Below are 26,639 nucleotides of genomic sequence, written 5' to 3'. Positions count from 1 at the left end.
CTAGAATCTGTAGAATCTGAAATCACCTTTTCGCCCTAACATTGGTGAATTACAGCTCTATCTTGTTTTCTTCTTACTTAGTCTATCTAGGGGTTTGGCCATTTTGTTAACTTTTTCAAAGAACCAATTTTTGACTTTGTAGTATACATTACTTTGCTTTTCTTTTTCTAGCTTATGATGGAACTTTACCTACCTTTTCTTTTTTTAAAGATTTTATTTATTTGAGAGGGAAAGAGCACGAGTGGGTGGGGGCAGGGGGAGAAGCAGAGAGAGAGAGAAGCAGACTCCCCGCTAAGCAGGGAGCCCAACGTAGGGCTTGATCCGGGGACTCCAGAATCATGACCTGAGCAGACAGACGCTTAACCGACTGAGCCACCCAGGCCCCCTTTACCTACCTTTTCCAAGATAAGCTTTGAAGCTATAAATTTATTCCTAAACCTGGTTTTATCTGTATCCCACATATTTTGTTATGTTGTATTTTGATCATCCTGTTTGAAATATTTCCTGATTTTCTCTGTGTTGTCTCAGGTGACCCTTGTGTTATTTATTTTTCTTTTTTTGTTGTTGTTTTATTTTTTATTTATTTTACTTTTTCTTTTAATATATGCTAGAAATATTTATTTACTTATTTTTGCATTTTCATTTTTTATTTTATTATGTTAGTGACCATACAGTAGTACATCGTTAGTTTTTGATGTAGTGTTCCATGATTCATTGTTTGCCTATAACACCCAGTGCTCCATGCAGTATGTGCCCTCCTTAATACCCATCACTGGGCTAGCCCATCCCCCCACCCCCCTTCCCTCTAAAACCCTCAGTTTGTTTCTCGGAATCCATAGTCTCTCATGGTTTGTCTCCCCTTCCGATTTCCCCCCCTTCATTTTTCTCTTCCTTCTCCTAATGTCCCCCATGCTATTCCTTATGTTCCACAAATAAGTGAAACCATATGATAATTGACTTTCTCTGCTTGACTTATTTCACTTAGCATAATCTCCTCCAGTCCCATCCATGTTGATGTAAAAGTTGGGTATTCATCCTTTCTGATGGCTGAGTAATATTCCATTGTATATATGGACCACATCTTCTTTATTCATTCATCTGTTGAAGGGCATCTCGGCTCTTTCCACAGTTTGGCTATTGTGGACATTGCTGTTATGAACGTTGGGGTGCATATGGCCGTTCTTTTCACTACATCTGTGTCTTTGGGGTAAATACCCAGTAGTGCAATTACTGGGTCATAGGGTAGCTCTATTTTTAATTTTTTGAGGAACCTCCACACTGTTTTCCAAAGTGGCTGTACCAACTTGCATTCCCACCAACAGTGTAAGAGGGTTCCCCTTTCTCGAACAACCTCTCCAACATTTGTTGTTTTCTTGCCTTATCAATTTTTGCCATTCTAACTGGTGTAAGGTGGTATCTCAATGTGGTTTTGATTTGAATTTCCCTGATGGCTAATGATGATGAACATTTTTCATGTGTCTGTTAGCCATTTGTATGTCTTCTACAGAGAAGTGTCTGTTCATCTCTTCTGCCCATTTATTGACTTGATTATTTGTTTTTTGGGTGTTGAGTTTGAGAAGTTCTTTATAGATCTTGGGTATCAGCCTGTTGTCTGGAGTGTCATTTGCAAAAATCTTCTCCCATTCTGTGGGTTGCCTCTTTGTTTTGTTAACTGTTTCCTTTGCTGTGCAGAAGCTTTTTATCTTGATTAAGTCCCAAAAGTTCATTTTCGCTTTTGTTTCTCTTGCCTTTGGGGACATGTCTTGAAAGAAGTTGCTGTGGCCGATGTCAAGGTTACTGCCTATGTTCTCCTCTAAGATTTTGATGGATTCCTGTCTCACATTGAGGTCTTTCATCCATTTTGAGTTTATTTTTGTGTATGATGTTAGAGAATGGTCGAGTTTCACTCTTCTGTATATAGCTGTCCAATTTTCCTGGCACCATTTATTGAAGAGACTGTCTTTGGGTTACTTAAAAGTATGTTTTTAAATTTCCAAATATTGTTTTTTCTAGATATATTCATGTTTTTTATTTCTGATTTAATTCTATAGTAGTCAGAGAACACACTATAAAATTTCAGTTCTTAAAAATTGAAACTTGTTTTATGGCTCAGCATATGGTTAGTTTTTTAAATAATGTTTCAATACACTTGAAAAAAAATGTATATTCTGCACTTTTGAGTATGGTGTTGTAAAAATGTCAGGTCAAGGTGGTTGATAGTGTTCAGATCATTTACGTCCTTACTGACTTTTTTGTCTAGTTGCTCTATCAATTAGTGAGAGAAGGATGTCAAAATCTCCACATGTCATGCTTGCTTCGGCAGCACAGATACTAAAATTGGACCGATACAGAGAAGATTAGCATGGCCCCTGCAAAGGATGACATACAAATTCTTGAAGCATAAAAAAGAAAAGAAAATCTCCGCATATGATGTGTGGATCTGTCTGTTTTTCCTTTGAGTGATGTCAGTCTTTGCTTCATGAATTTTGAGCTCTGGTATTAAGTGCATACACATTTATTGATTAGGATTGTTGTGCTTTCCTGATGAACTGACCCTTTTATCATTATGAGATGTTCCCCTTTTGGGGTGACTGGGTGGCTCAGTCGGTTAGGCATCTGCCTTCGGCTCAGGTCACGATCCCAGGGTTCTGGGATCGAGTCCCTCGTTGGGCTCCCTGCTCAGCGGGGAGTCTGCTTCTCCCTCTCCCTCTGCTGCTCCCTCTGCTTGTGCTCGCTCTGTAAATAAATAAATAAATCTTTAAAAAAGAATAAAGAAAAAAAAATGTTCCCCCTTTATCTTTAGTAATACACCTTTTCTTGAAATCTACTTTATCTGATAGTGGTATAATTACTCCAGCTTTTTTTATGATTATTATTTGCATAGTATGTCTTTTTCTATTCTTTTATGTTCCAGCTATCTGTGTCTTTAGATAAGTGCATCTCTTCTAGACATATAATTGGACCTGGCGGCCTTTTAGGTATATCTCTTTGCATTTCATATCTTAATGGTTTCTCTAGATAACGTTTCACAGTTCACTTAAAGTTAATATTGTGCCACTTCCAGTGAAATGTAAGAAGCTTGCAGTCAAATAGTTCCATTTACCATCACTCTATGTTTTATGCTATGGTTGTCATTTGTGTTTCTTCTGTATGTTATAATCCCTATGATACAATATTAGGATTGTTGCTTCCAACAGTTTTTTTTTTAAGAAATTACGGGAAAAAAATAATCTTTTACACTTACCCACATTTACCATTTACTTGTATTTACCACTTTGAGTGCTTTTCACTTATTCCTGAGTATCTAAACTTTTATCTGGTATCATTTTTCATCAGTCTGAAGAACTTCTTTTGTCATTCCTTATGGTACAGACCTGCTAGCAATAAATTCTCTTAGATTTTGGCTGATCTGACAATGTCTTTATTTCACTGTTGGGTACTGCAATGTGTAAGTTTTAAATCTCTCCAAAGCACTGACAGGTTTTATAAACACAATCTTGCTTTTTCAGCACTTTTCAGTGGATTCCTTAAGATTTTCTAATATAAAATGATGCCACCTGCAAATAGAGAATATTTTACTTCTTCCTTTCCAGACTAGATGCCTTTTACTTCATTTTCTTAATCCACATAGGTTTTTTTAAAGAACAGTTGCTTGTTTGCTTATTTGTTTATTTAAAAGAATACCTCCTCTGACCTTTGTAGAATCCCTTGAAAAAAAAACTAATGGTATCATAGAGGTTATGTATGTTTATGTAATATCACAGGGTTATTTCTCCAGAATAGCTTTGGTTCTATTGCTCTGTTTCACAAAACGGATTTGACAGCATCTGAAAATCTGAAGATATAAGATTTAAAATCATAATTTATTGTAAAAATAAAATTAATAAGTTCCTCTTTATATATTCATACCTTTTTGAAAAGCTCAACTAAAGACAGTAGAATTGCTTTAAAGAACAATTATCCTGGATGAATCACTGTCTATGTTAAAATAATAGGGTGCATAAAATAGAATGATTCAGGGTAGTGGTGGCAAAGGAAAGTGCAACCTAGTGGTTAAAAAAAAAAAAAGACAGTGTTTATGACTTCAGGCCATTTCCTGGGATGTTTAGTCTCCATATAATCCATGCCTCATTATCCTTGCTAATAGAGACAGTGTTAAAAATTATAGTCACATCTGACATCCAAATATATGTTTGGCTTTGAGATATATGATATTTAGCATTTGTTTTGACTTCTTGGTTTGTTTTATCTGTGTAACTTTGGATTGCCTGGGTGTAAAACGGTAGATATCTAGGGGAAGCTGGCCTAGATTCATACTAAGTAGCAGGGAGAAGCCAAGTGTATTAATTTCCTAGGGCTGCCATAACAAATTACCACAAACATGGTGATTTTAAAAAAACAGAAATTTATTCTCTCACAGTTCTGAAGGCCGCAAATCTGAAATCAGGATGTTGGCAGGGCTATGCTCCATCTGAAGCTCGGTGGGGAAATCCTTGCCTCTTCCAGCTTCTCATGGCTCTAGTCATTCCTTGGCTCATGGCTGCAGAACTCCAGTCACTGCTTCTGTCGTTACATGGCCTGCCCCTCCTTCTCCCCATGTCTTTCTTCTCTGTATCTCTTAAAAGGACACTTGTCGTCGGATTTAGGGTCTGCCTGGGTAATCCTTAGCCCAGATCTCATCTTGAGATCTTTAATTTAATTACATTTGCCAAGACCCTTCTTCCAAACATAGTCACATTCACAAGTTCTAGGGGTTAAGATATAGACATATATTTTAAGGGACCACCGTTCAACCCACCATAGCAACCAAGAACTAAATATCACCCATAAGTAGTCCACCAAGTAATACTAAAATGGGAGTCAGGGGAGAGAGTGAATTTAAATTCCCTTGAGAATACTTGTATTGTCTGTTTAAAACCTCAAATTTTTCTAGAAACCTGATTTTCTTTTTTTTTTTTTTTTTAAAGATTTTATTTATTTATTTGACAGAGAGAGAGCGAGAGCAGGAACACAAGCAGGGGGAGTGGGAGAGGGAGAAGCAGGCTTCCTGCTGAGCAGGGAGCCCGATGTGGGACTCGATCCCAGGACCCTGGGATCATGACCTGAGCCGAAGGCAGACGCTTAACGACTGAGCCACCCAGGCGCCCTAGAAACCTGATTTTCTATTTACCTGGGTAACTTCTATTTGTCTTTCAAGTCTCACTTCAAATGTCACTTCTTCAGAGAGGCCTTCCCTAACTACTCAATATAAATTATTAAAAAACTAACTATATTGTCTATAGTCCTTATAATTTTTTTAAAAAGACACATTAACCTAAAACCCTTTGCCTTCACTATTGTCATCAATTCCTATCCATAAATTATGGACAAGGGCTTTAATTTCCACAAATGTAGCTAATCGTGCAGAGCAGAGACCACTAACTATAATTTTTTGTATATGGTAGGCCCTCAATAACTTACTGAGTTATATACCACCTATCCAGGAGCTCGAAAAAAGTAGGCATTAGCCTTGATTTCTTGCTCTCTCACTCGCACATTCATTTCTTCAATAAATCCTTGTCTCTACTTCCAAAATATACCCTGCATCTAACTCCATTTCTGCATCTCTCCTACTAAAGCCCTTGTCTCTCTACCCAGGCTTACGGGGTCCATATATCATGGTCCTGTATACTCTGAGTATAGAAATACCACTTTCTTCCCAGTTCACTCCACACCACACTCTTTGTTTATATTCTAAACATACCAAGTTCATTCCCACCTGAAGGCCTTTGTTCTAGCTGTTCCTTCACCTCAAGTGCTCTTTCCCATGATCTCGGTGTATTTGGGGCCCTGTAATTCAGGTCTCATATAAATCACTTCCTCAAAAAAACCTTCCCGTCCTAAAGTCACTCCATCACCCTGTGTGTCATAGCATTTGTCACTACCTGGTATTTTCTCTTTTTTTTTTATTTTTTTTTTATTTTTAAAGATTTTTATTTATTTATTTGAGAGAGAGAGAGATAGCGAGAGCAGGAACACAAGCAGGGGGAGTGGGAGCGGGAGAAGCAGGCTTCCCGCCGAGCATGGAGCCCGATGCGAGGCTCGATCCCAGGACCCTGGGACCATGACCTGAGCCGAAGGCAGACGCTTAACTGACTGAACCACCCAGGCGCCCGTTACTACCTGGTATTTTCTTATGTGTTTATTATCTCATGCTTATTTGTCTTGTTTGTGGATATATTCCCTACGCCTAGGACAGTCCCTGGAATACAGTCAACACTTTATAAATACTTGACCAGTAAATGAATAAGTGAATAAACATTTTGATGGATTGAATAAGACATCGATCTCAAGCCAATAAACCCTTGCCTTTCCCAGTAGTCCCAGAGAACAGACTCCCGCCATTAATTCATTATGTTCGTCTGTGACCCCTGTCTTTTAGACTTGACGTTATGTCACCTTCTTGCGTGCTTCAAAGGGTGATATCAGTACCGTGAACTGTTCGCACACTAACACTTGCCTGCAAAGACTGGCGTGTTTTCAGCTGTCCTCACTAAGTTCCCTCACTCTGCCGGATGTGCCTGTTCTCTGCAGCCTCTCTTTGCACTTTTCCCTTTGCTTTCAAAGCTTCCTAATCCCGACAGCCCTACTAGGGACTTTTCCACTGGTTTGAGTTCTACCCAAATTCTCCCTCTGCAGAATCATGGGATTTTACTGCTAAGGCGAAACTTGGAAGGGAGGGGGGAAAGTGTAGTGGTTAAGAACATGGGTTCTGAAGTCCTGTTGTCTGGCTTCTAAGCTTGGCTCCGTCATTCACTAGCTGAGTTGCCTTGGGCCATTTCTGAACTTAGTCTCGATGTTTTTAAAATCAGGATCATGATACCTACCTCATAGGGTATTAACCTTGTGCCTATCATCCGGCGACTGTTTAATAAACGTCAGCCGCTTTCATTATGAAGTTGATGATGTAAACCAGATTTAGTGTGGTTCGTCCGTTTGTCCAGCCAGCAGCATCGGTACCGTGCTGGGTTCTACCCTCAAGAAGCTCGCAGTCTAGGGCGCCTGGGTGGCTCAGTTGGTTAAGCGACTGCCTTCGGCTCAGGTCATGATCCTGGAGTCCCGGGATCGAGTCCCGCATTGGGCTCCCTGCTCGGCGGGGAGTCTGCTTCTCCCTCTGACCCTCCCCCCGTCTCATGTGCTCTCTCTCTCTCTCTCAAATAAATAAATAAAATCTTAAAAAAAGAAAAAAAAAAGAAGCTCGCAGTCTAATAGGGGAGAAAGAGAAGCATACAAGCTGTTCAAGTTTGGTGTGATAAGTGCTATTTAGACATAAGATTAAAAGTGGAGCCTCTGCCCCATACTAGGGGTGGCGAAAGAGTGGGGCAGGGGTAGAGACAGAGTACTTCTGTCTTCCTTCTGTTCTGTCTTGGCTGTCTTCATTTTTCCGCGGAAGGTTAGGACCTTCAGAAATTGGCACCTTTTAGAGGCCCTGGCAGTGTCTCTTCCTTAGCTATTTTAGAGCTTGCAAACCTGTCTTTAGACATAATTTAGCACAGAATTTCCCAAACAGCATTGTGAAAAACACTATTTACTGCAATATGTTAATGGTTCTGTGGGTTTAAAAAAAAAAATGTTCCATGGTTCAAATAAGTTTGGAAAATGCCCAGTTATACAGAATTTCTTCCTGCAGCACCACTCCTGCCAACTTTCTAATATGCTAATGTGCATTATTAATCTCCAAGAGAGCCATATAGTTCTCAAACTTGATTTGCGCCAAAATGTCTCTTAACAACTTACAGAGCTAATGTTCTTCAGAACAGTTTGAGAACCCAGGCAGGTGGCAACTACAGATTCACCATATGACAGCATGATCCAATCCCTCCGGAGTAAAAATAACAAAGTTCATTGAGCCTCTTTCTTTAGTTCCTCGTGGCCCATGTGAGAATAACAAACTCCCAGACAAATGCGAAATGTCCTTGGTGAATTCTGACCATTTGAAGAAAGAACCTTCCTCCATGAAATAGTGTCTATTTCCCCTACAGGTCGTCTCTTGTTTAGCACTTAAGAGGAATTGGTTCTATTGCTTATTCGTACACATACGGGGCATGAACTTAGATATATAACCTCTCAAGTGCTGTCTGAATGATTTACCTGGTCTGAACAAGGTAATGGAAAACTGAACACAACTTCCTCCCTGATGGCATCCTCTGATGGAAAGGTTAGAAATTGAATTGGAGCTCTAAAATGAGCTGTGGTTTGTATAACTTAGAATATTCTTACTTTTGGGGCGCCTGGGTGGCTCAGTCGTTAAGCGTCTGCCTTCGGCTCAGGTCATGATCCCAGGGTCCTGGGATCGAGCCCCGCATCGGGCTCCCTGCTCAGCAGGAAGCCTGCTTCTCCCTCTCCCACTCCCCCTACTTGTGTTCCCTCTCTCGCTGTGTCTCTCTCTGTCAAATAAATAAATAATCTTAAAAAAAAAAAAAAAAAAGAATATTCTTACTTTTGCGAAGAGAATACAAGGTTTCCAGGTATGGTGAGGCCCCGTTATAAAGCACCTCAGGAAATTATAGATTTGGTAAACTTGTAGGTCCAGTTGTGTTCCCTGTGTCCTTTGAATGGTAATACAGGAGAATAATCACACAAATATAGTCCATGGCCTTTAATACTCATGTCCCAGCACAAGCCTGCTTAGATTGTAAATCGTAATTTATGACATGGGTGTCCTTAATTTTTTATAGTCATTCTATACACACAGTTTACCTTGTCTGACAAGCCAAGAGAGTAACTAGTAAAGCCTGTGCCGAAACTCCTGCAGGATACTCTTGTTATACCCCCAGGTGTTTTTCCTAAAATATCAGTCATATCAAATGGTCTCTGTTGCCTTTATTTCTGAAGTGACCTGGATGGCATAGATGACCTTTAAGAATCCTTGTGGCTTTGAAATTCTTTGAGTCTCTTATTTTGAATGAGTAAAGGGGCCTTAGTCTTTTGGTATTTAGGTCCCTACTGGGTTGTTGGGGAAGTTAGAAATTAGTAATGGAGTAAATTCTAACACACAACCAACTGCTGTATCCTGGACAATTACCTTTAACAGACAAACTGCCACCCTCTGCTGAGACCTAAGAATGACCCTTAGCAGTGTCATCTGGAGGACTGTGAGGCCATCGCACATCTGGGACACTAATAGCGACTGTCATTTCATAGCAACTTCTGTATGCCAAGCATAACTCTGAGTGCTTCATGGACATTATCTCTCTTAATCCTTGAAACCTGAAAAGTAGTTGGTATTATCCCCCATTTGGTGGACAAGGAAATATAAAATAAAGCAGCTTACTCATAGTTACCCAGCTAAGCAGGTAGAACCATGATTCAAGCTCAAGCCTCTCTAATCCCAAAGTATGCATATTCCTTCCACACCGTCATGTTGCCTCTCAGTACTTCCCAAAATGCCCCTGGAATTTGAAAATCTTTGCTGAAACACAATCCTGAAGGCAATGAAGGTTCGCCATTTTGAACCATCCTTTTCAGTAGCTTAAGAAAGACAGGCTCTAGGCTATTTCTTTCCAGTTCCCTTTGGCTAAGAATAGACCATTCTTAGGGTGAGAATAAAGGCCTTTTAGTAAACTATGGTGTTTTGGAGTTAGTGCCCTTCTCTTGAATATGAACTATGACATGACATTTTCCCCATACAGTTGTCTCTTCTGTTCAGGACCAGGTTCTACAGACACATTCTGACATCTATAGTGCATACCTTATAGTGACTCAGAGTTGTTATCTAATCTAGCTTCTTATCCCACACAGGAACGTCTTAGTAGGCAGATCTGTGTTCTTCACCTTCCTAATCATACTACTCTTTGTGAAGAAACCAATACACAGAAGCCTAAAGTCACTTAAGTAAGGTCACTTAACAAGAAAAGTTGGTATCCCTTTAAAGGATACCACAGAACAGAAAAAGACATGTGTATATACTAAACAGTCCATTTCTCAACATTGAAACATAGGATGTACAGATGTGGACCTCTCAGAGTCTAATAATCAAGATGTTCTTCACCACGTCTACTCATTGGTGTGGCAATGCTTTGTTACACTTTTAATACTGTCCTAACATCTAGCATTTATTGAGAGTTAATTGTATGCACGAAATTTGTAAGTATAAATTTTGGTTTCAAACTCAAATCTGAGTTTGAGTCCCTGCTACTCACTAGCTTTGTGGCCTTGAACAAATTACTTAAGTTCTCAAAGCCTCAGTTTGCTGATATGTAGAATGTGATAATAGAATATTGCTTCAGGGTTATTATGACAATTCATGAGAGAATACTATATTAATATACCAGATGGAAAGTATAACTATACCCAGATGCCTATTCTGGTTTTCAGCCCCTAGATACTGTCTTTCCTCTGCCCGATTATCTTATTAAGGAGCTTATAGACTGGAAACAAGCTTTCCCAATATGAGAACTTAGCAAAAAGTTATTAAACAAAAGTAAAAAGATTACTCGAGGACCTCATGGGGCTTACTTTTGTTCTCTTAGGAAGTAGTATCTACTGCTTTTTTTCAGTCATTTTTTTTTTTTAAGATTTTATTTATTTGACAGAGAAAGACACAGCGAGAAAGAGAGCACAAGAAGGGGGAGTGGGAGAGGGAGAGGGAGAAGCAGGCTTTCCCGCTGAGCAGGGAGCCCGATGCGGGGCTCGATCCCAGGACCCTGGGATCATGACCTGAGCCGAAGGCAGACGCTTAATGACTGAGCCACCCAGGCGCCCCTTTTTCAGTCGTTTTTGAGCTTCAGATCAGTTTAGAAGTTGTAAGTTGTTTGCACTTATTAATGAGGAGGATTGGAGCTTCGAGCTTCTCCATAGTTTCATCATTCATCCAAAAATTCTTGAGATCATTGCTTTCAGAAGGCATTATCCTTATTTAAGTTCACTCTTTCTAGGAATATCTAACCCCTGTTAACATCTCTAGTATCCTCAGCATTCAAGGGAGAGTTTTCACTACACCATAAACTCTTGAGGACATGAACCACGTTTTCCACATCTTTGTGTCCTACTCTGGTCATAGAACAATTCTTTATATATAGTAGATGTTCATCTAATGTTGACTAAATGAGTGAATTAATTCTAGACATGGTCAGATCCTGGAATGGATGGTGAAATGCTCTAATAAAAGCCTAGTGTGAGGGGGAGAATGATACAACTATGTCACCTTCCCAAGTCATTAGTTTTCTTGACACCATGGGCAAGTCACAACTTCTCTGACCCTCAGGTTTGAGTGATATTAAATATCTCCAAAGGTTCTTCCAGATTTGAAATTCTAGGACTATAATTAAATCAGCTTTTTTACTGAATGTAGTAATGTTTTAAGGGACATGTTATAGCCTAAAGTTACATCCAAATTTGTGTGAAAATGAACTAACTTATAATTATCAGATACATTTGCAATCAGAGCAGCGCTGTTGAATTCCCAAAGGTAGGGCGGCAGATTTAATTTATTTTCTTGTTAAGAAATTTAAAACTTAATTAGACTTTGGCCAGTGTATCTAAAGAACTCATTTGTGGAGTTTGGTATAGGAGTTGCAGAAGATCGACAGTTCTGGAAAATGTACCTAAAATGAGTGCAGCTGTATATGAAGTATGATTTCAGGAACCTCAGAAGGACATTCCCAACCATTAAATACCTTCTCCACTTAGCTTTCTTGCTGCATAACAAATGACTACAAATTCATCAGCTTAAAACACCTGTTAGCTCAGTTTCTTTGAATCCGGGCACAGCATAACTGGCTTCTCTGCTCAGTCTTTTTTTTTTTTTCCTAAGGTTTTATTTATTTATTTGAGAGAGAGAGAGAGAGCGTGAGCAGGGGGAGGAACAGAGGGCAAAGCAGGCTCCCTGCTGGCCCAACATGGGGCTCAAACCCGAGGACCCTGGAATCATGACCTGAGCCAAAAGCAGACAGTCGACCGTCTCTGTGTCCCTTCTCTGCTCAGGTCATAACAAGGTTTAAAGTATAACAAGTGTCAGAAGGGCTGCATCCTCATCTGCAGTTCAGGGTCCTCTTCCAGGCTCATTTAGGTTCCTGGCAGAATTCATTTCCTTTCAGTTGTAGGACTTTTCCTTGCTGGCTGCCGGCCAGGGATCACTCTCAGCAGGGCCCCCTCCCAACATGGCAGCTCACTTCTTCACAGCCAGCAGGAGACTCTTTTTCCCCAGTGTGCTGAGTTGCATTCTTTTATTATATAATTGTACTCATGGGAGTGACTATCCCATTACCGTTTTCATATAAAGTGACCTAATCACAGAAGTGATATCCCATTATATTCACAGGTCCTACCTGTACTCAAGGAGAGGAGATTATAGAGGGGATATAGATATATATATATACACACATATACCAGAGGATGGGAATGTTGGGGAACATCTCAGAATTCTGCCCGCCACACCAGCCATAATTCCAGAAATTCACGAACCTTTACATTTATTCTTTGAAGACCTCTGAAGATATGGACATTTTAACTGTCATCTAAAAAGTAACATGGCAGCCATAAAATTTTAGTGTGAGAAGGGAGCTTGGAAATAATTTTATTTAAACCCTTACTTTATTGTTTTTAACCTCTTCACTTACACATGAAGGAAATGACTTGCTCAAATCACAGTAGTGTGCCACAAACTGAGACCAGAGATTTAGGTTCGCTGACTTCCACACCATTGTTTTCTTTGGCTCATGGCAACCACTGCTGCTAGAAGAACCTAGGGAATTATATAAGGGATTCAGTGCTTATATGTGAAAGCAGAAATAGGAAAAGTTCACAGCAAAAATGTATGAGAGAGCATCCCCCAGACAGCCATAGCATGAAGGCAGGAGTAGAAATGTCACAAAGATGTGTGGGGAACAGGTTATATGGGGGGAAAGCTCCTATTTTATAAATTCTTTTAAAGTTTGTGGGAGGCAAGCCCCTGTGCTTCAGTTCATCATTGCATTTTGTAAAAACATTTATATGTGAAGAGGAGTGTTGGCCAGGATTCCATTCATTTAAGACAAAGTCATCAATGTTTAAAATGATTCATGATGAAGTCAAGGAAGCTCAAATTCTGAAAGAAATGTTTGCTTTATGAGGCAGTTTCTCTGCAGAGACCTCGTTTATTTTCCCAAATTTAAAGTCGCTTAGCAATTCTAGGGGCGCCTGGGTGGCTCAGTCATTAAGCGTCTGCCTTCGGCTCAGGTCGTGATCCCAGGGTTCTGGGATTGAGTCCCGCATCGGGCTCCCTGCTTGGTGAGAAGCCTGCTTCTTCCTCTCCCACTCCCCCTGCTTGTGTTCCTGCTCTCACTCTCTCTCTGTCAAATAAATAAAATCTTTAAAAAAAAAAAGCAATTCTAAAGGTTGATTCTGACTTAACTACATTACTTTGACTATATTATGATTTAGTAAAATTATATAAGTGCCCCAAGGAGGGAGAGAGCTGCTTTGGAGATTCATGATTACCAGTGGGAGAGAGAGGAGGGTGGGAGGTAGGATAAACTGCCCCAAATCCACATAAATGGATACATAAGGACAAAATTAGCCAACATTCCATCCCACTGAGCAAAGGATCAGAAAGGAATTCCACCAACTGGGGAAGTATAGAGATTAATAATTATTGCAAGCCCTGTTACTTCAAGGTTTACTACCCTTAGAAGCCTCTGAAGCTTTGATGAGACACTTGTAAAGGTGAAGAATATTTAGCCTTTTACGTTATTTCATCAAGTCAAATTTTAAATATATCATTTGCTCTCCCCTTAGCTATCAGAGATTCAAGTTCTGTTGAACCAGGCCACCAAGGAAGTAATGTTGTAAGGGAAGGGGCAATAAAAGGTACTTCCTCCTCAAGATTGAGGTTGGATAAATTAGGAACTGGTTAAATAAATGATATATATCCTGCCAGTGGAATAGTATGCAGCTGTTAAAAAAGAACTGTTTTTGTACAGGTATGGAATTCTAAGATATGTTGTTAAATGAGTAAAGCAAAACCCATATATTTAGCAAAAACCCATATACTACCATTTTTGTGGGAAGAAATGAAGAATGAAAATTTGATTTTATATCCATATTTCTGGAGAAACTGGAGATACTGGTTGCCTCCGGACAACTAGGTGACTGGGGGATAAGGTCGGGAAGGATACTTCAGCCTTTTGTACCATTTGAATTTTCAAACAGGTGAATATATTACCTAATGGAAAACAGCCTTTTCAAATAAAAATACTGCGAATTTAAAGAGCCAAGGAGGCAAGAACAAGTGAATAGGGGAAATTGGTCTCCACATAAGAGCTGGCTTTGTTATAAAGGTTTCCTTGCAAAGGGCCTTGACTGGCGTGCTGTAATGTCCATCCTGAGGCTCTCCCCACCCACCCACCCCTCCACCTTCTGTTCTAGCTCCCTAGCCAGGCGTTAGCATCCTTTCCGGCTTTCAGGACTCCTCCGCCCCCCACCCCACATCACCCACTGCCGTACATGCACAGATCTGGAGCAGTCGTCTCTTCTGTCCTTTAGAATTCAGATCCAAAATGTACCTCCTCCCTAATACACACTATTCCACTGTAACCCTTATGTGTCTAATAATGTCTGATATTTCTCCTATGTATTTCTCAATCTTAATGATATATATGGTCTCCCCCACTAAACTGATCATTCTTTGGGTGTGTCAGCTGAAATCACTGCCTAATGGTGCTGGTAGAAATGTTTGCCTTTTGTGAACAGAATATGATGAGGATTTTTGATGAAGCCAGATATAATAATGGATAACGGCAATAAACCTTACTGTAAATCAGTTTGTACTAGATTTTTTTTTAAGATTTTATTTATAAGCCAAAAAAAGATTTTATTTATTTGACAGAGAGAGACACAGCGAGAGCGGGAACACAAGCAGGGGAAGTGGGAGAGGGAGAAGCAGGCTTTCCGCTGAGCAGGGAGCCCGATGCGGGGCTCGATCTCAGGACCCTGGGATCAGGACCTGAGCCGAAGGCAGACGCTTAACAACTGAGCCACCCAGGCGCCCCCAGTTTGTACTAGATTAAGCCTGTAAGCCCATTGAAGCAGTCATCTGGGGTGATGCTCTGAGGTTCAGGAAACCTGACTGCAGGTTTTCTCTGTGGAATGTACTGGTACTTAGGAGCCAGGACCACCAGCATCACCTCTGATGAGTGGGCAGCCTGAGGGCACAGAGTGGGGGGCCACCCGCCTGCAGCTTAAAAGCACCAGGCAGAACAAAGAATTTTTATCATTTTCGTTATTAGTATACTGCATTGCTCTTGGCTCCTTAAATTGCTAGTTCCCTTGAATGCTTTCCTTCCTGCCTCCCCCGACCCCCAGAATCAGGTTGGAATGCGTGTGTTGTATTAGCCAAAGTACCTTGGAAGAAGATACAAAAGAAAGGACAAGTGCTCTCCAAAGGAAAATCCTTCCCCCTCTCCCCCACCCCACCCCACCCCACCCCCAAAGCCATCTAGGGATGGACTTAGGAAACTAAGACATCTGTATCATAAGCCTTTCCAGGGCTGAAGCAGAAATGTCTCCCCTCCCTTAACCTTGGCAGTCACAAGCCAGCTTTTCATTTTCCCTGCTGCGGTCCAGGAAGACAGGATTCACATGGCCACGCAGCTGGAGACCGTCAGCCCAACTTGGCATATCACTTTTCCAAACACCTTTGCAATTAGGAAGAGACAGGCAGCTCCTAACTGGGTCACGCCCACTCTTTGGAGCTGTCTCTGGGCATCAGAGGCAACTGCGGGGGAAGAGCTCCTAGGGCCGCCTCTGTTTCACATGTTTTTCATTGGGTTGCAGTTTAATAAACCTTTTATGTTGTCCCCGAAATTGTCAGTATTCCCAAGGGAATGCTAATGTCTTCCAACATATAGGGCGATCAGATCTGTGATCAAACTATAATGCTGACTCCTGGCAGCCTCCAGCTATTCAGTTATTCATCCCTGCCCACTAGCATGGAGTACTCCCTGATTTGGCTTTCCTTTCACGGACACATTCATGGGGGAACTAGTATTGTCCATATAAGGGTTCAAGGAGCCCCAGCATGCATAGGGAAAAGATCCTTGGGCCAGAAGTCGGGAGACGTAGATTCTAGACCCAGCCCTGCTGCCTAGCTGTGTGACCCTGGGCAGGATACTAACTTCTCTGGATTTCACACTTATCTCTGAGATCCCTTCTAGTTCTAAGGGCCTCTAAGGGATTCCAAGTGGGTATCTGGGCTCTTATCCCTCCAGGACTCTCCCTTCTTCTGTTTGACCACTGTGATAAATAATTTTATGTAACGTAGCTTCTGACAAACTCAGCATATGTTCTTTCTACTGTTGAATTCTCCAGTTATGGATCATGCCAGAGAGTAAACTGGGGACCTGGCGTGACTCAGGTTGAATGGTACCCCATTTTTAAGAGCCAACTGAGCCCGCTTCTACAAATTCTCCCCTATCCTAATCTAGTAGAAATCACCCGATCTCATGTCCATCTGTTGTTCAGGCAGCCACACCACATTTGTACCAAAGAAATACATAGGCCTTGGGGAACCTGGACCTTCTCCAGGGTGACTTCATGCTCCAGGTAAACATCTTTCAGATTAGAAACTAGAATCCCAGCCATCAATCAGCATCCTCAAATGAGAGAGACCCAGATTCCAGTACCAATACCTGGTCTACATGGGGAGGTCAAGACCTGGACAGGGCAGTGGTGGGGGAGTGGGGGGTCGGTGTTCTGCTTGCTGTGATTTAATTATGACTTTCTGATTCAGGAATGTGGAAGCAAATGTGAATGAGCCAACTCTCAGGACCAACTGTCAAGCATGTGGCTTGTAATCTGCTGTCATCCTGCTTGTCCCAAGAGCTCACAGTTTGACAGCTCACCAGTTAGTGAAATATTTCCTCCACTGCTCTGATTCATACCCTGGGGACCTGAGGATCTTGGACAGGGAAAGGGCACCCCAGCTAGGCTGTTCGCTGGCTGGTAACATCCCAGTGGTTTGCGTTACAATGACTCAGCAGCCCTCGTTTTTCCCCCTATAGTACAAATGGTGTCAGAACCCTCTCCAAATGAAATGGAATGGAATCTGTAATTATTCTGTCAAGAGATGGCATTTGTAATGAGGCATTCCTGCTGGTGGCCTCCAGAGGTCCCTTATTCTATAACCACTAAGTACCACTTTAATGAGCTTTTCACTAAAAATTGTCAAGAGCTCTCACTGACATCCTTGGATATTATTTAGTTAAGGGATTATTTAGAGGAAAGGGCCCGTCTTCTTGGGGCGAAGGATGGGCACTTGGAATATCAAGAGGAATCAGCAGCAATAGGCAGTCTGCCCTGAGAAAATGGAAGGAACTGGGAAAGAGAAAAGAGGCCAGTTACCAGTTATGATGGAAGTGTGAGATTGATGTGAAATGCAGAAAAAGAAATGGCTAATAACAAAGTGTTCCTGTTTAATACAAAACAGGTTTTAATCCATTTCTCACAGCATTATTTCTGTGACTGCAAAGGGTAATTCTCTTACAGTTTGAGAGCATCCAGTTTCTTCTAATCTGATTCTGTTTGCACTGAGCAATCTTCTGAGGTGAACTGAATTTCCTTAGTAGATTTTCCAACTGAGAAGTATAATAACCAGCTGTTATCATTTTAGTTCTCTTAACAGTTACTATTCTTGTTGTAAATTGGCCTGCTGATTTCTGTTCCTTCCCCGGGCAGTTTAGTTAGCAGGAATCAATTCTTCCTGGACCAGCAGAGAAAATCACGTGTCTAGACCTACGAGGCGAAGTTTTTTTAAACCCTAGAACTTCTACAGTCATGCAGATTCTTCAACTCCCCTGTCAGCAATTAACCACATCTCATGAACATCCACTGAAATAATATCTTCTGCTTAAGTCTTAAAAGGTCCAAGGGACGTTGATGTCTCCATCACCCTAACTCACATCCTGGGTGCGGGATGAGAAAACTGGCTCTTCCTGCCCTCCTGGGCAGCCGTCCCCCTCAAGCCAGAGGCTGTGAACACCAAGGCATAGCCTAGCATGTGGCCAATACAACTTTCCTCTACCCTTCATCACACTGATCCTCAGCTATCTCTGTATACCTCCACCCTCAGATTCTAGAAAACACCAACTCTTCTTTGCAGAACTAAGGTAACCTCGGCAGTTATCTTGTGGATCCCCTCATGTGAATATGAAAAACTTAAAGAGATCAAGCGACTTCATCAGGGTCACACAGCAAGTGGGTGGTGGAGCCGGAACCAGAACTCACGTCTGGGGACCCCAAGCAGCTTCTCTCCTGCGTCCCTTGCACCTCTGCCTTGCTCTGGTATTTGTATCTGCTGACCTTGGGGGCACTATGGTGAATAAACGGAGGTGACAGAGGCCAAGTGAAAGGTCGAATGCAGAAGAAAATGACAGGAAAGAACTGAAATTATAGGAATGAAATCAGCAGAGAAGGCACACTGACTCTAATTCAAGTTCACACTGCTTCTGGATGAATCTAATCCGATATTTAGAACACTTCATTGCTAGGTGATTGATAAGTAAAAATCAATCCTTTTCCTTCCTCCGAGGTTCACCTCACTTAAGAGTGTGTCTGTAAGCAATCACATAATTTTTACGTGGCCCTAGATAGGCGATGGAAATGGCCTAACCCTTCCTGGCTTGTTTTTCATGAGAAACCCAATTCTCACATGAGTGCCAGTGTTTAACAGTAAGTGTCAGATGAAGAAAAAATGGTAAGAGAGGAGAGATTTGGAAGTCTGGAAGAAGAAAAAAAAGGCTGCAGCCACTGAACTAGTGAGATGGGGGCCACGGTTACCCCAGGGGGCACAGTTGGAAAAGACAGAGCGGCAGGTGGGAAGCCGGTCGGGAGGAAGGGCAAGGAGCTCATCCATGCAGGTGCTCAGCCCGCACTCAGCAGCGGAACGGTGCCGCTCTGGTGACCTGCCACAGGCCTCCTCATTCCTCACCTCCCATTCTTCTGCTGCCTGCTTATTTCCTTGACTTTTTATTATCATATTTTATCCTGCGGGAGGGAAATGCCAAGATGGAGACTATTGTAATATCAGGTGTTCTTAGTTGTTTTTTTCACTCTTCTGTTATCACTCTTCTGGTGATAATTTATTGGGAAAGCCACCAATGCATGCTCTAGACCATTAGAATCCCATCTTTGGGGCGCCCCAGGTGGCTCAGTCGTTAAGCGTCTGCCTTCAGCTCAGGTCATGATCCCGGGGTCCTGGGATCGAGCCCCGCATTGGGCTCCAGCCCCGCACTGGGCTCCCTGCTCCTCGGGAAGCCTGCTTCTCCCTCTCCCGCTCCCCTGCTTGTGTTCCCTCTCTCGCTGTGTCTCTGTCAAATAAATAAAATCTTAAAAAAAAAAAGATTCCCATCCTTAAATATTATGTGGGGTTTCACCTTTTAAATTTTTACTGTGGTAGGGGGCACCTGGCTGGCTCTGTGGGTTAAGCCTCCAACTCTTGGTTTTGGCTCGGGTCATGATCTCAGGGTGGTGGGGTCGAGCCCAGTCAGGCTCCCAGGCTCAGCCAGGAGTCGACTGGAAATTCTCTCTCCCTTTCCGTCTCCCCCTGCCCCTCCCCACACATACTCACACTCTCTCTCCTTCTCTCTAAAATAAATGGATGAATCTTAAAAAAAATTTTTTTTTAATTTTTACTGTGGTAAAAATATATATTAACATAAAGATGCCAATTAAACCATTTTGAAGTGTACAAGTATCAGCATTAATTACATTCACACTGTGGTACATCCATCACCACTACTTCCAAAATGTGTCCATCACCCCAAGCAGAAAATCTGTATCCACTGACCACTAACTTCCCATTCGCCATACCCCCAGCCCCTGGTAACCGCTCATCTACTTTCTGTCTCTATGAACTTAATACCAGGCATTCTTACTTAACTGTATATACCTCCTAAAATGTAGCAGCAGTAGAAAAGAATGGAACCTGAGGTGAAAAGGAAAAGGGTGTTGTGGGTTAAAAAACCAAACTCTCACTTTCTGAAAACTTTATTATGACTGAGTAGTTTTATCCCACCCATTCAGAGAAAACTGAATGTCCCTCTGCTGTGCTAATTCAGCGTCTTTCTTTCTTCTTCCAGTGACCATGCAGCAGGTGGCCAGGACCGTGGCCAAAGTGGAACTCTCGGACCACGTGTGTGATGTGGTATTTGCGCTCTTCGACTGTGATGGTGAGTGGGGCCCTCTCGAGTCCGGCGGGAAAACTGAGCCTGACTGTCCTGGAAGTGGCCACAGTTGATACTGGAGGCTTGCAGACCGCCCCAGTGCGCTAGCCTGAACCTCTTCACCTTACCCCTCTCCCACAGCGGTAGCTCAGCCATCAGCGCCATGACACTGAGAACCAGAACCCCCGGTCCTGGTTTGTGTTTTCCATTTCTTCTTGTAATTCCAATTTGTCTAGTTCCAAATCCTTCTACATGAATGTATAACCATAAGAATCTTAAAAAAGGAAACGATTCAACTCTGGCAGTGTTTTTAAAAGGTAAATAAACTCAAATATAAAAGCTCCAAAAAAAAGGAAACAAGAATATTAGACCCAACTTGCTGCTTCATAGACTAGGAGCATGTGATTATCTGACTGTGTCTAGAAAGAAGGTGGTCCTGATCTCTCCCCCTCCCAAAGCACATTGCGGTCATTCACATTTCTGCCTCCCAGCTCGCAGTGGTCTGTTGTGTCTGTGACCACTCTGGAGGTTAGCCCATGTGAGAAGTCCTGGTTCATCAGCTGTCATGAGTTCTCAGCTCTGTCGCCTGACATAGTACAACTACTAATACTCACCACAGAGACTTATGCTTTTTCTCAGTGCTTACTAAGACCCAGGCATTGTGCTAAGCTGCTCAGGTAACCCTCTGACGGAGGAACTGTTTTGCACCACATTTTCCAGATAAGGACGCTGAGACTCAGGTGAAGTCATTTTCCCAGGAGCACACAGGTAGTGGTAGATAGCATAGCTAGGATCTGAATCCAAGCTGGCCGCCTCCCTCTATTTTCTGTTCCCTCCCCTGCTTGTTTCCCAGCCAGAATTCATTGCTCATCTTCCTCTAGGAAGCGAGGCTAATGGAATCCAGGAACCAGGTCAAAAGTTCCTGCCTCGGTGAAACCTCTGTTCTGGTCCCAGCGTAATAATGAGTCACTCTGGCTTTTTCATTCCTTAACTTGTTTCAGTTTGTCTTCATTACTACGTGTTGTACTCTATCTCTGTGTATGTGACCTAATAACTTCCCTATTAAATTGTGAGCTTTTTAAAAAAGTGTTTACTTTAATTCCAGTGTTATATTAGTTTCAGGTGTACAATATAGTGATTCAACAATTTTCCATACATCACCCGGTGCTCATCATGACAAGTGCACTCCTTAATCCCCATCACCTATTTCACCCATCCCCCTCCACTCAACTCCCCTCTGGTAACCATCAGTTTTCTGTAGTTAAGAGTCTGTTTCGGGCGCCTGGGTGGCTCAGTTGGTTAAGCGACTGCCTTCGGCTCAGGTCATGATCCTGGAGTCCTGGGATCAAGTCCCGCGTCGGGCTCCCTGCTCAGCGGAGGGTCTGCTTCTCCCTCTGACCCTCTTCCCTCTCGTGCTCTCTGTCTCTCATTCTCTCCCTCAAATAAATAAATAAAATTTAAAAAAAAAAAGAGTCCGTTTCTTTATCTCTCTTAATTTTTTTCCTTTTGCTTATTTTGTTTCTTAAATTCCACATGAGTGAAATCATATAGTACTGGTCTTTCTCTGATTGATTTTGCTTAGCATTATACACTCTAGCTCCATCCATGACATTACAAATGGCAAGATTTCATTCTTTTTATGGCTGAATAATATTCCTGTATGTGTGTGTGTGTGTGTACATATACATACAAAGCACATCTTTATCCATTCAGCAGTTGGTGGACACTTGGGCTGCTTCCATATCTTGGCTATTGTAAATAATGGTGCTATAAATAAATGGTGAGCTTTTTAAGGGTAGTAGCAAGTCCTTTGTTCACCTTTGGACCCTTTCATAGGATCTCGGGTACTACTTTGCGCATAACAGGTGTTCACTAACTTAAGTTATTGAAGTTATCTAGTTGAACTTGAGTTATTTAAACCTCCCACCTGCACCCATAACCAAGGTCTGAGTGAAAGAAAACTCCAGGGTTAGGACAAGAAGATGGCCTCACCCTCAGGTAGGGGTGGGTTATTCTCTAGTGCTACCCTGTCCAATATGATATTCTACTAGTTTCGTGTGGCTATTACATTTAAATTAATTAAAATTAAAAACAGCTCACAGCTCCCCTCTTCTAGGAGGGCCTGAGAAATGAAATTTGATTTTCCAGCCTTTTAGGAGATTCTGTCAATATCTATTTGAATCACCTTTAAAAAAATCATTTAACATCTCTGGGGCTTATTTTCTTACTCTACAGAAAAAGGAAGTACATATTAAGTTAAAAAGCCATTGTTATTTCTACCAGCACTAGATTTTAGGTCAAAATCCCAAAGGACATTGACTTTTCAGACTTGTTCACCTCAGAATTTAGAGTTGCACTCACAGATCACATGTGCACACAGATGACATTCAGTCATATACCTGCTTCATAAGTAACAGAAGCCATTCACATTGATCAGCTCTGGCCTCAGGGAAGCAGGAAGCAAATCCCCCGGCAGCCTAAATTACCTCAGATTTTTTCATCTTAAGCCTCTCTTTATAAAAATATTAAGAATCTCATTTAGACCTTTTTTATTCTTTTAATTATAATCTTTTTTTTTTAAGATTTTATTTATTTATTTGACAGAGAGAGAGAGCGAGAGAGGGAACACAAGCAAGGGGAGTGGGAGAGGGAGAAGCAGGCCCCCCGCAGAGCAGGGAGCCCGAAGCGGGGCTCCATCCCAGGACCCTGGGATCATGACCTGAGCCACCCAGGCGCCCTTTTAATTACATTCTTAATAAGCCATATTACTGATTACTTTTCAGCCAGCCAGGTTACTTTTTAACTCTTTATATTGAAGTATACATACAGAAAAGTGCAAATATCATAAGTATACAGCTTGCTAAATTTTTAAAAACTGAACACACCTGTGTAACCAGCATTATCCAGAAACATCACATTAGCAGGACCACAGAGCCCCCTGGTGCTGCCTTCCAGCCACTTCCTCTCCCAAGGGCAGTCCCTCTCTTGACTTCGAATGACACAGATCAGGTCTCCCTGGGTTTGCTTGTTTGATCTTGCTGTGGGTATCTCTGAGGCTGTCCGTGTTCCCTTCAGCCAGAAAACAAGGGCCAGTTTAGGTTTTCAGGTACTGTCTACAAAAGTAAACCCTGTGTTCCTTCTTTCCACTCTCTTCCCAGACCAACCGTTAGTAAAAGTCTGTTTTATGGTTTCCTGTTGTCTTATCACCACCAGTAACAGCTGCCATTCTTTTAATCAGCAGACATTTACTCCTGGGCATGTATGTAGTCAAAGGGTAACTACCCTCTACTGTTGAAGTGGTTACTGTTCTGTGTGGCTTGAGAGGTTGACCTTTGGTTAAACCAGATGCTGTCCAGGTTCCTCTCCAGACCTGAGAGTCTGTCGCTGAAGAGGGTGGAATGGGCTTCACCCAAAGCCAGATTTTGACTTTGGTTTTTACCATGAACTGCCCCCTCCGTCTCTCACCTGGACTATTGCAGCGGCCTTCCTCACTGACTCCCTACTGCTGCTCTCCAGTCCCAGCCCCATACATCCAGCCAGAGAAATCCATCCAAAATGGAAATCTAACTCCATCTCACTTACTCACTTCTAGTCCTTTCCTGGTGCTCTACTGCCTAGCAGAGAAAGCACAAGCCCTTTAATGAAAATACAAGAGCCTTGGGGACCTGTCTCCTGCCCGCCTCTTCTGTTCACGACCCCGCCCGTGTGTGCACTTCCTAACTCCACTTATCCCTCTTGTGTTTGTCTCTTCCTCTAGGCAATGGGGAGCTGAGCAATAAGGAGTTTGTTTCCATCATGAAGCAGCGGCTGATGAGAGGCCTCGAGAAGCCCAAAGACATGGGCTTCACCCGCCTCATGCAGGCCATGTGGAAATGTGCGCAGGAAACTGCCTGGGACTTCGCTTTGCCTAAACAGTAACCCAGAACTGCAAGAGGGACCTCCTCCTCCACCCGAAGCACCCTGACCCCTCGAGCAGAGCCTTGGCACAACCCTTCCGGCTGCTGCTTCTGAAAGTAGTGCTCCCTTCCTTTTGGGAATGATCTCAGGATTCACCCAGTTTCCCCTCTCCGCCCTTCCCCTGGCTCAGCATTTCTGCGAGGCTCTGCTTCTGCCCAGTGATCATCCCCATAGGTTCTCAGAAACATGAACGAGTCCTAAGAGGTCAGACTTCTGGCACCTTCATCAGCTCTATGCTACTTCAAGCAACCCTATGGATAAAGAACGCAGGGAACCATCCACATGCCTGCCCACCCCGGGAAACACCCAGTTCTCGAGTCATTTTGGCTGTGGACTTACATTAAGAACATTCCTTGCTTTTCCTCCCGCTGGTGTTTTTAAGCCACAAGTTGGGAAGACGTCTCAAAGGCAGAAGGAAGGCTGTGATGAATGGTCATGAGGAAGAGCCGGGCAGCCTGAGCTGGCGGGAAGCCTGGGCCAGAGAACGGATCCATGTCGGTCCCCAGGGTGGCTCTGAGGCCTGCCCCGGGAAGGTGATGTGCACGGCGGGGGTGGAGCAAGATTTGGAATTTCGAGCACCTGTTTTCCGGCTCCCTCAGAGGACTCCGCCGCGACTCGGTGCCTAATGGGCAGTAGTGATTGAGTCCCGAGTTCCCTGCAAGGGCCATTTCCCTCCAGGAGTGCGTCTCTGAAGCGGAGGCCTGGCTCACAGCCTGTCTGCCCTCTGTCTTAAACACTTGTAAAATATCACTTTAATTATAACAGTTTGCAATAAATTCTCCCCCACCCCACCAAAGGCTCTTGTGTCTTTTAGGATCCTCTGGGGTACTTTTCATTTCTCCACTGGGTTTGAGATCAGGCTAGCAGCAGACCTGTTTTCTTTCTACCACAGTCTGGTTCTCCCTGTTGAAAGGCAACTTTAGACACAAAAAGTGAGGGCATTGGGAGGTTAATGGTGGCATCGTCCCCACAGTTTGGATGGCATTTCATCTTAGGCCAGGTGCATAGTCCTTGATAACTCAGACCCCACGATTAGGAACAGAGATGGGGTGGGAGAGTGTATGAGAAATCATTGGGTGTGGCAGACCTCAATGTAAGAACCGCAGAACCCAGTGTCTTATATGGACTCCACTCTGACTCAGTGTGGCCTTGAACAAGCAAGTCATTTCCCATCTGTGTCCTTAACTGTAAAATGTCAGGGTTGAGCTTAATGGGCTCTCAGGTTTCTTCTAGGTCCAAAAGCCTCTCCTTCGGTTCTCCTCCAGAATTCCTGCAGCCTCCAGAACCTCCAGGTAATGCTCCCTGGCGTGAGAGTGTCTCAAGTCCAATGTAATAGAACCGCCGCACCAAAACCCTAGTGCTCTCTGCGAGGCCTGGAAGTCGGTAGGGGGTGTTTATCTGCCAAATAAGAGCAGCGGCCTGGGTCTCTGCACCTGTGACAGTACCAAGCCCAGCATCTTCTCCAGAGCAATTTAACAGCCTATTTCCAACCTCCTGTCTGGGAGCAGATTAGGTTATTTCTCAATCTACCTCACTACCTCATCTACCTTCCACTCTTCCCGGTCTTGGGATATGAATTCCTGGTACCCAAGTGTAGCCATTGCCTTGCTCATCGCTCCGGGGCTGAGGCTCTTCTTAAATTTGTCCCAGAATCCCCAAATCACTCTTTCCCTCAATCCTTGTTTCTCCAGCCTGAAAGAGAAGTCCCATTCACAGCTTTGATGGGGCATTCATTGCCCTGCAAGAAGAGATCTGCTGATTGGCCTGGGTTCACTGAAGCTGAAAGGGAGAGCACAGCAGGGGAGGGTAAAGAACTTACCCTCATCTTGAAACCCACTGTCAAGGGCCCTCACCTATTACAGGTACATGGAATTCCAACTGGGCTCCTTTAGCCACTAGGAGTGCCCGAGGACGCACAGGGGGTCCAGGTGCTCAAGAAGACAGGCTGGCCACACTTTGGCACAATAGGGTTAAATATGCAGGTGAGAGGTACCAGCTAAGTCACCCAGAAGAGGCCAGGGTCCCCCAAAGAAGTCCTTGAGCAAGGCGTCATGTGAGCAGGCTGAGAGGATTTCACGAAGCAGCACTTGGGATAGGCTGGGAGCACTGGCGAATACAAAAGGCCGATATGTGCTTTTTTTTTTTTTAATTTATTTATTTGACAGAAACACAGCGAGAGAGGGAATACAGCAGGGAGAGTGGGAGAGGGAGAAGCAGGCCTCCCACTGAGCAGGGAGCCCGATGCGGGGCTCGATTCCAGGACCCTGGGACCATGACCTGAGCAGAAGGCAGATGCTTAACGACTGAGCCACCCAGGCGCCCTGTGCTCCTCTTTTTATTCAAATTGTTTCTTCTATCTAGATAGAATAATCCGCCCCTCTTCCTTCAAGCCTCCACTCCAGCAGTCCCCTCCTTTAAAAACCCACCTGGGGGCACCTGGGTGGCTCAGTCATTAAGCATCTGCCTTCGGCTCAGGTCATGATCCCGGGGTCCTGGGATCGAGCC

The 26,639-nt window shown here is 43.1% G+C and overlaps 1 protein-coding gene and 1 non-coding gene across 8 annotated transcripts in view; both read left to right on the top strand.

Moving 5' to 3' along the window:
* MICU1 (mitochondrial calcium uptake 1) overlaps nucleotides 1-24,919 on the top strand; it is a 238,907-nt gene extending 213,988 nt beyond the window's left edge. For all 7 annotated transcript variants that reach the window (XM_021699547.1, XM_021699544.1, XM_021699543.1 and 4 more), the window contains 2 exons: nucleotides 20,094-20,183; nucleotides 23,935-24,919. In XM_021699547.1, coding sequence (XP_021555222.1) covers nucleotides 20,094-20,183; nucleotides 23,935-24,095 — 251 coding nt within the window. In that variant the 3' untranslated portion in view covers nucleotides 24,096-24,919. The remainder of the gene's footprint in view (nucleotides 1-20,093; nucleotides 20,184-23,934) is intronic.
* On the top strand, nucleotides 2,308-2,413 carry LOC123325177. Its single transcript, XR_006540283.1, has one exon. It is a non-coding gene; the product is annotated as a U6 spliceosomal RNA (small nuclear RNA).
* Nucleotides 24,920-26,639: the final 1,720 nt, after the last annotated feature.

This window comes from Neomonachus schauinslandi, chromosome 6, assembly GCF_002201575.2.
Source record: "Neomonachus schauinslandi chromosome 6, ASM220157v2, whole genome shotgun sequence".
Lineage (NCBI taxonomy): Eukaryota > Metazoa > Chordata > Mammalia > Carnivora > Phocidae > Neomonachus > Neomonachus schauinslandi.
This window is presented reverse-complemented; position numbering and strand designations above follow the sequence as displayed.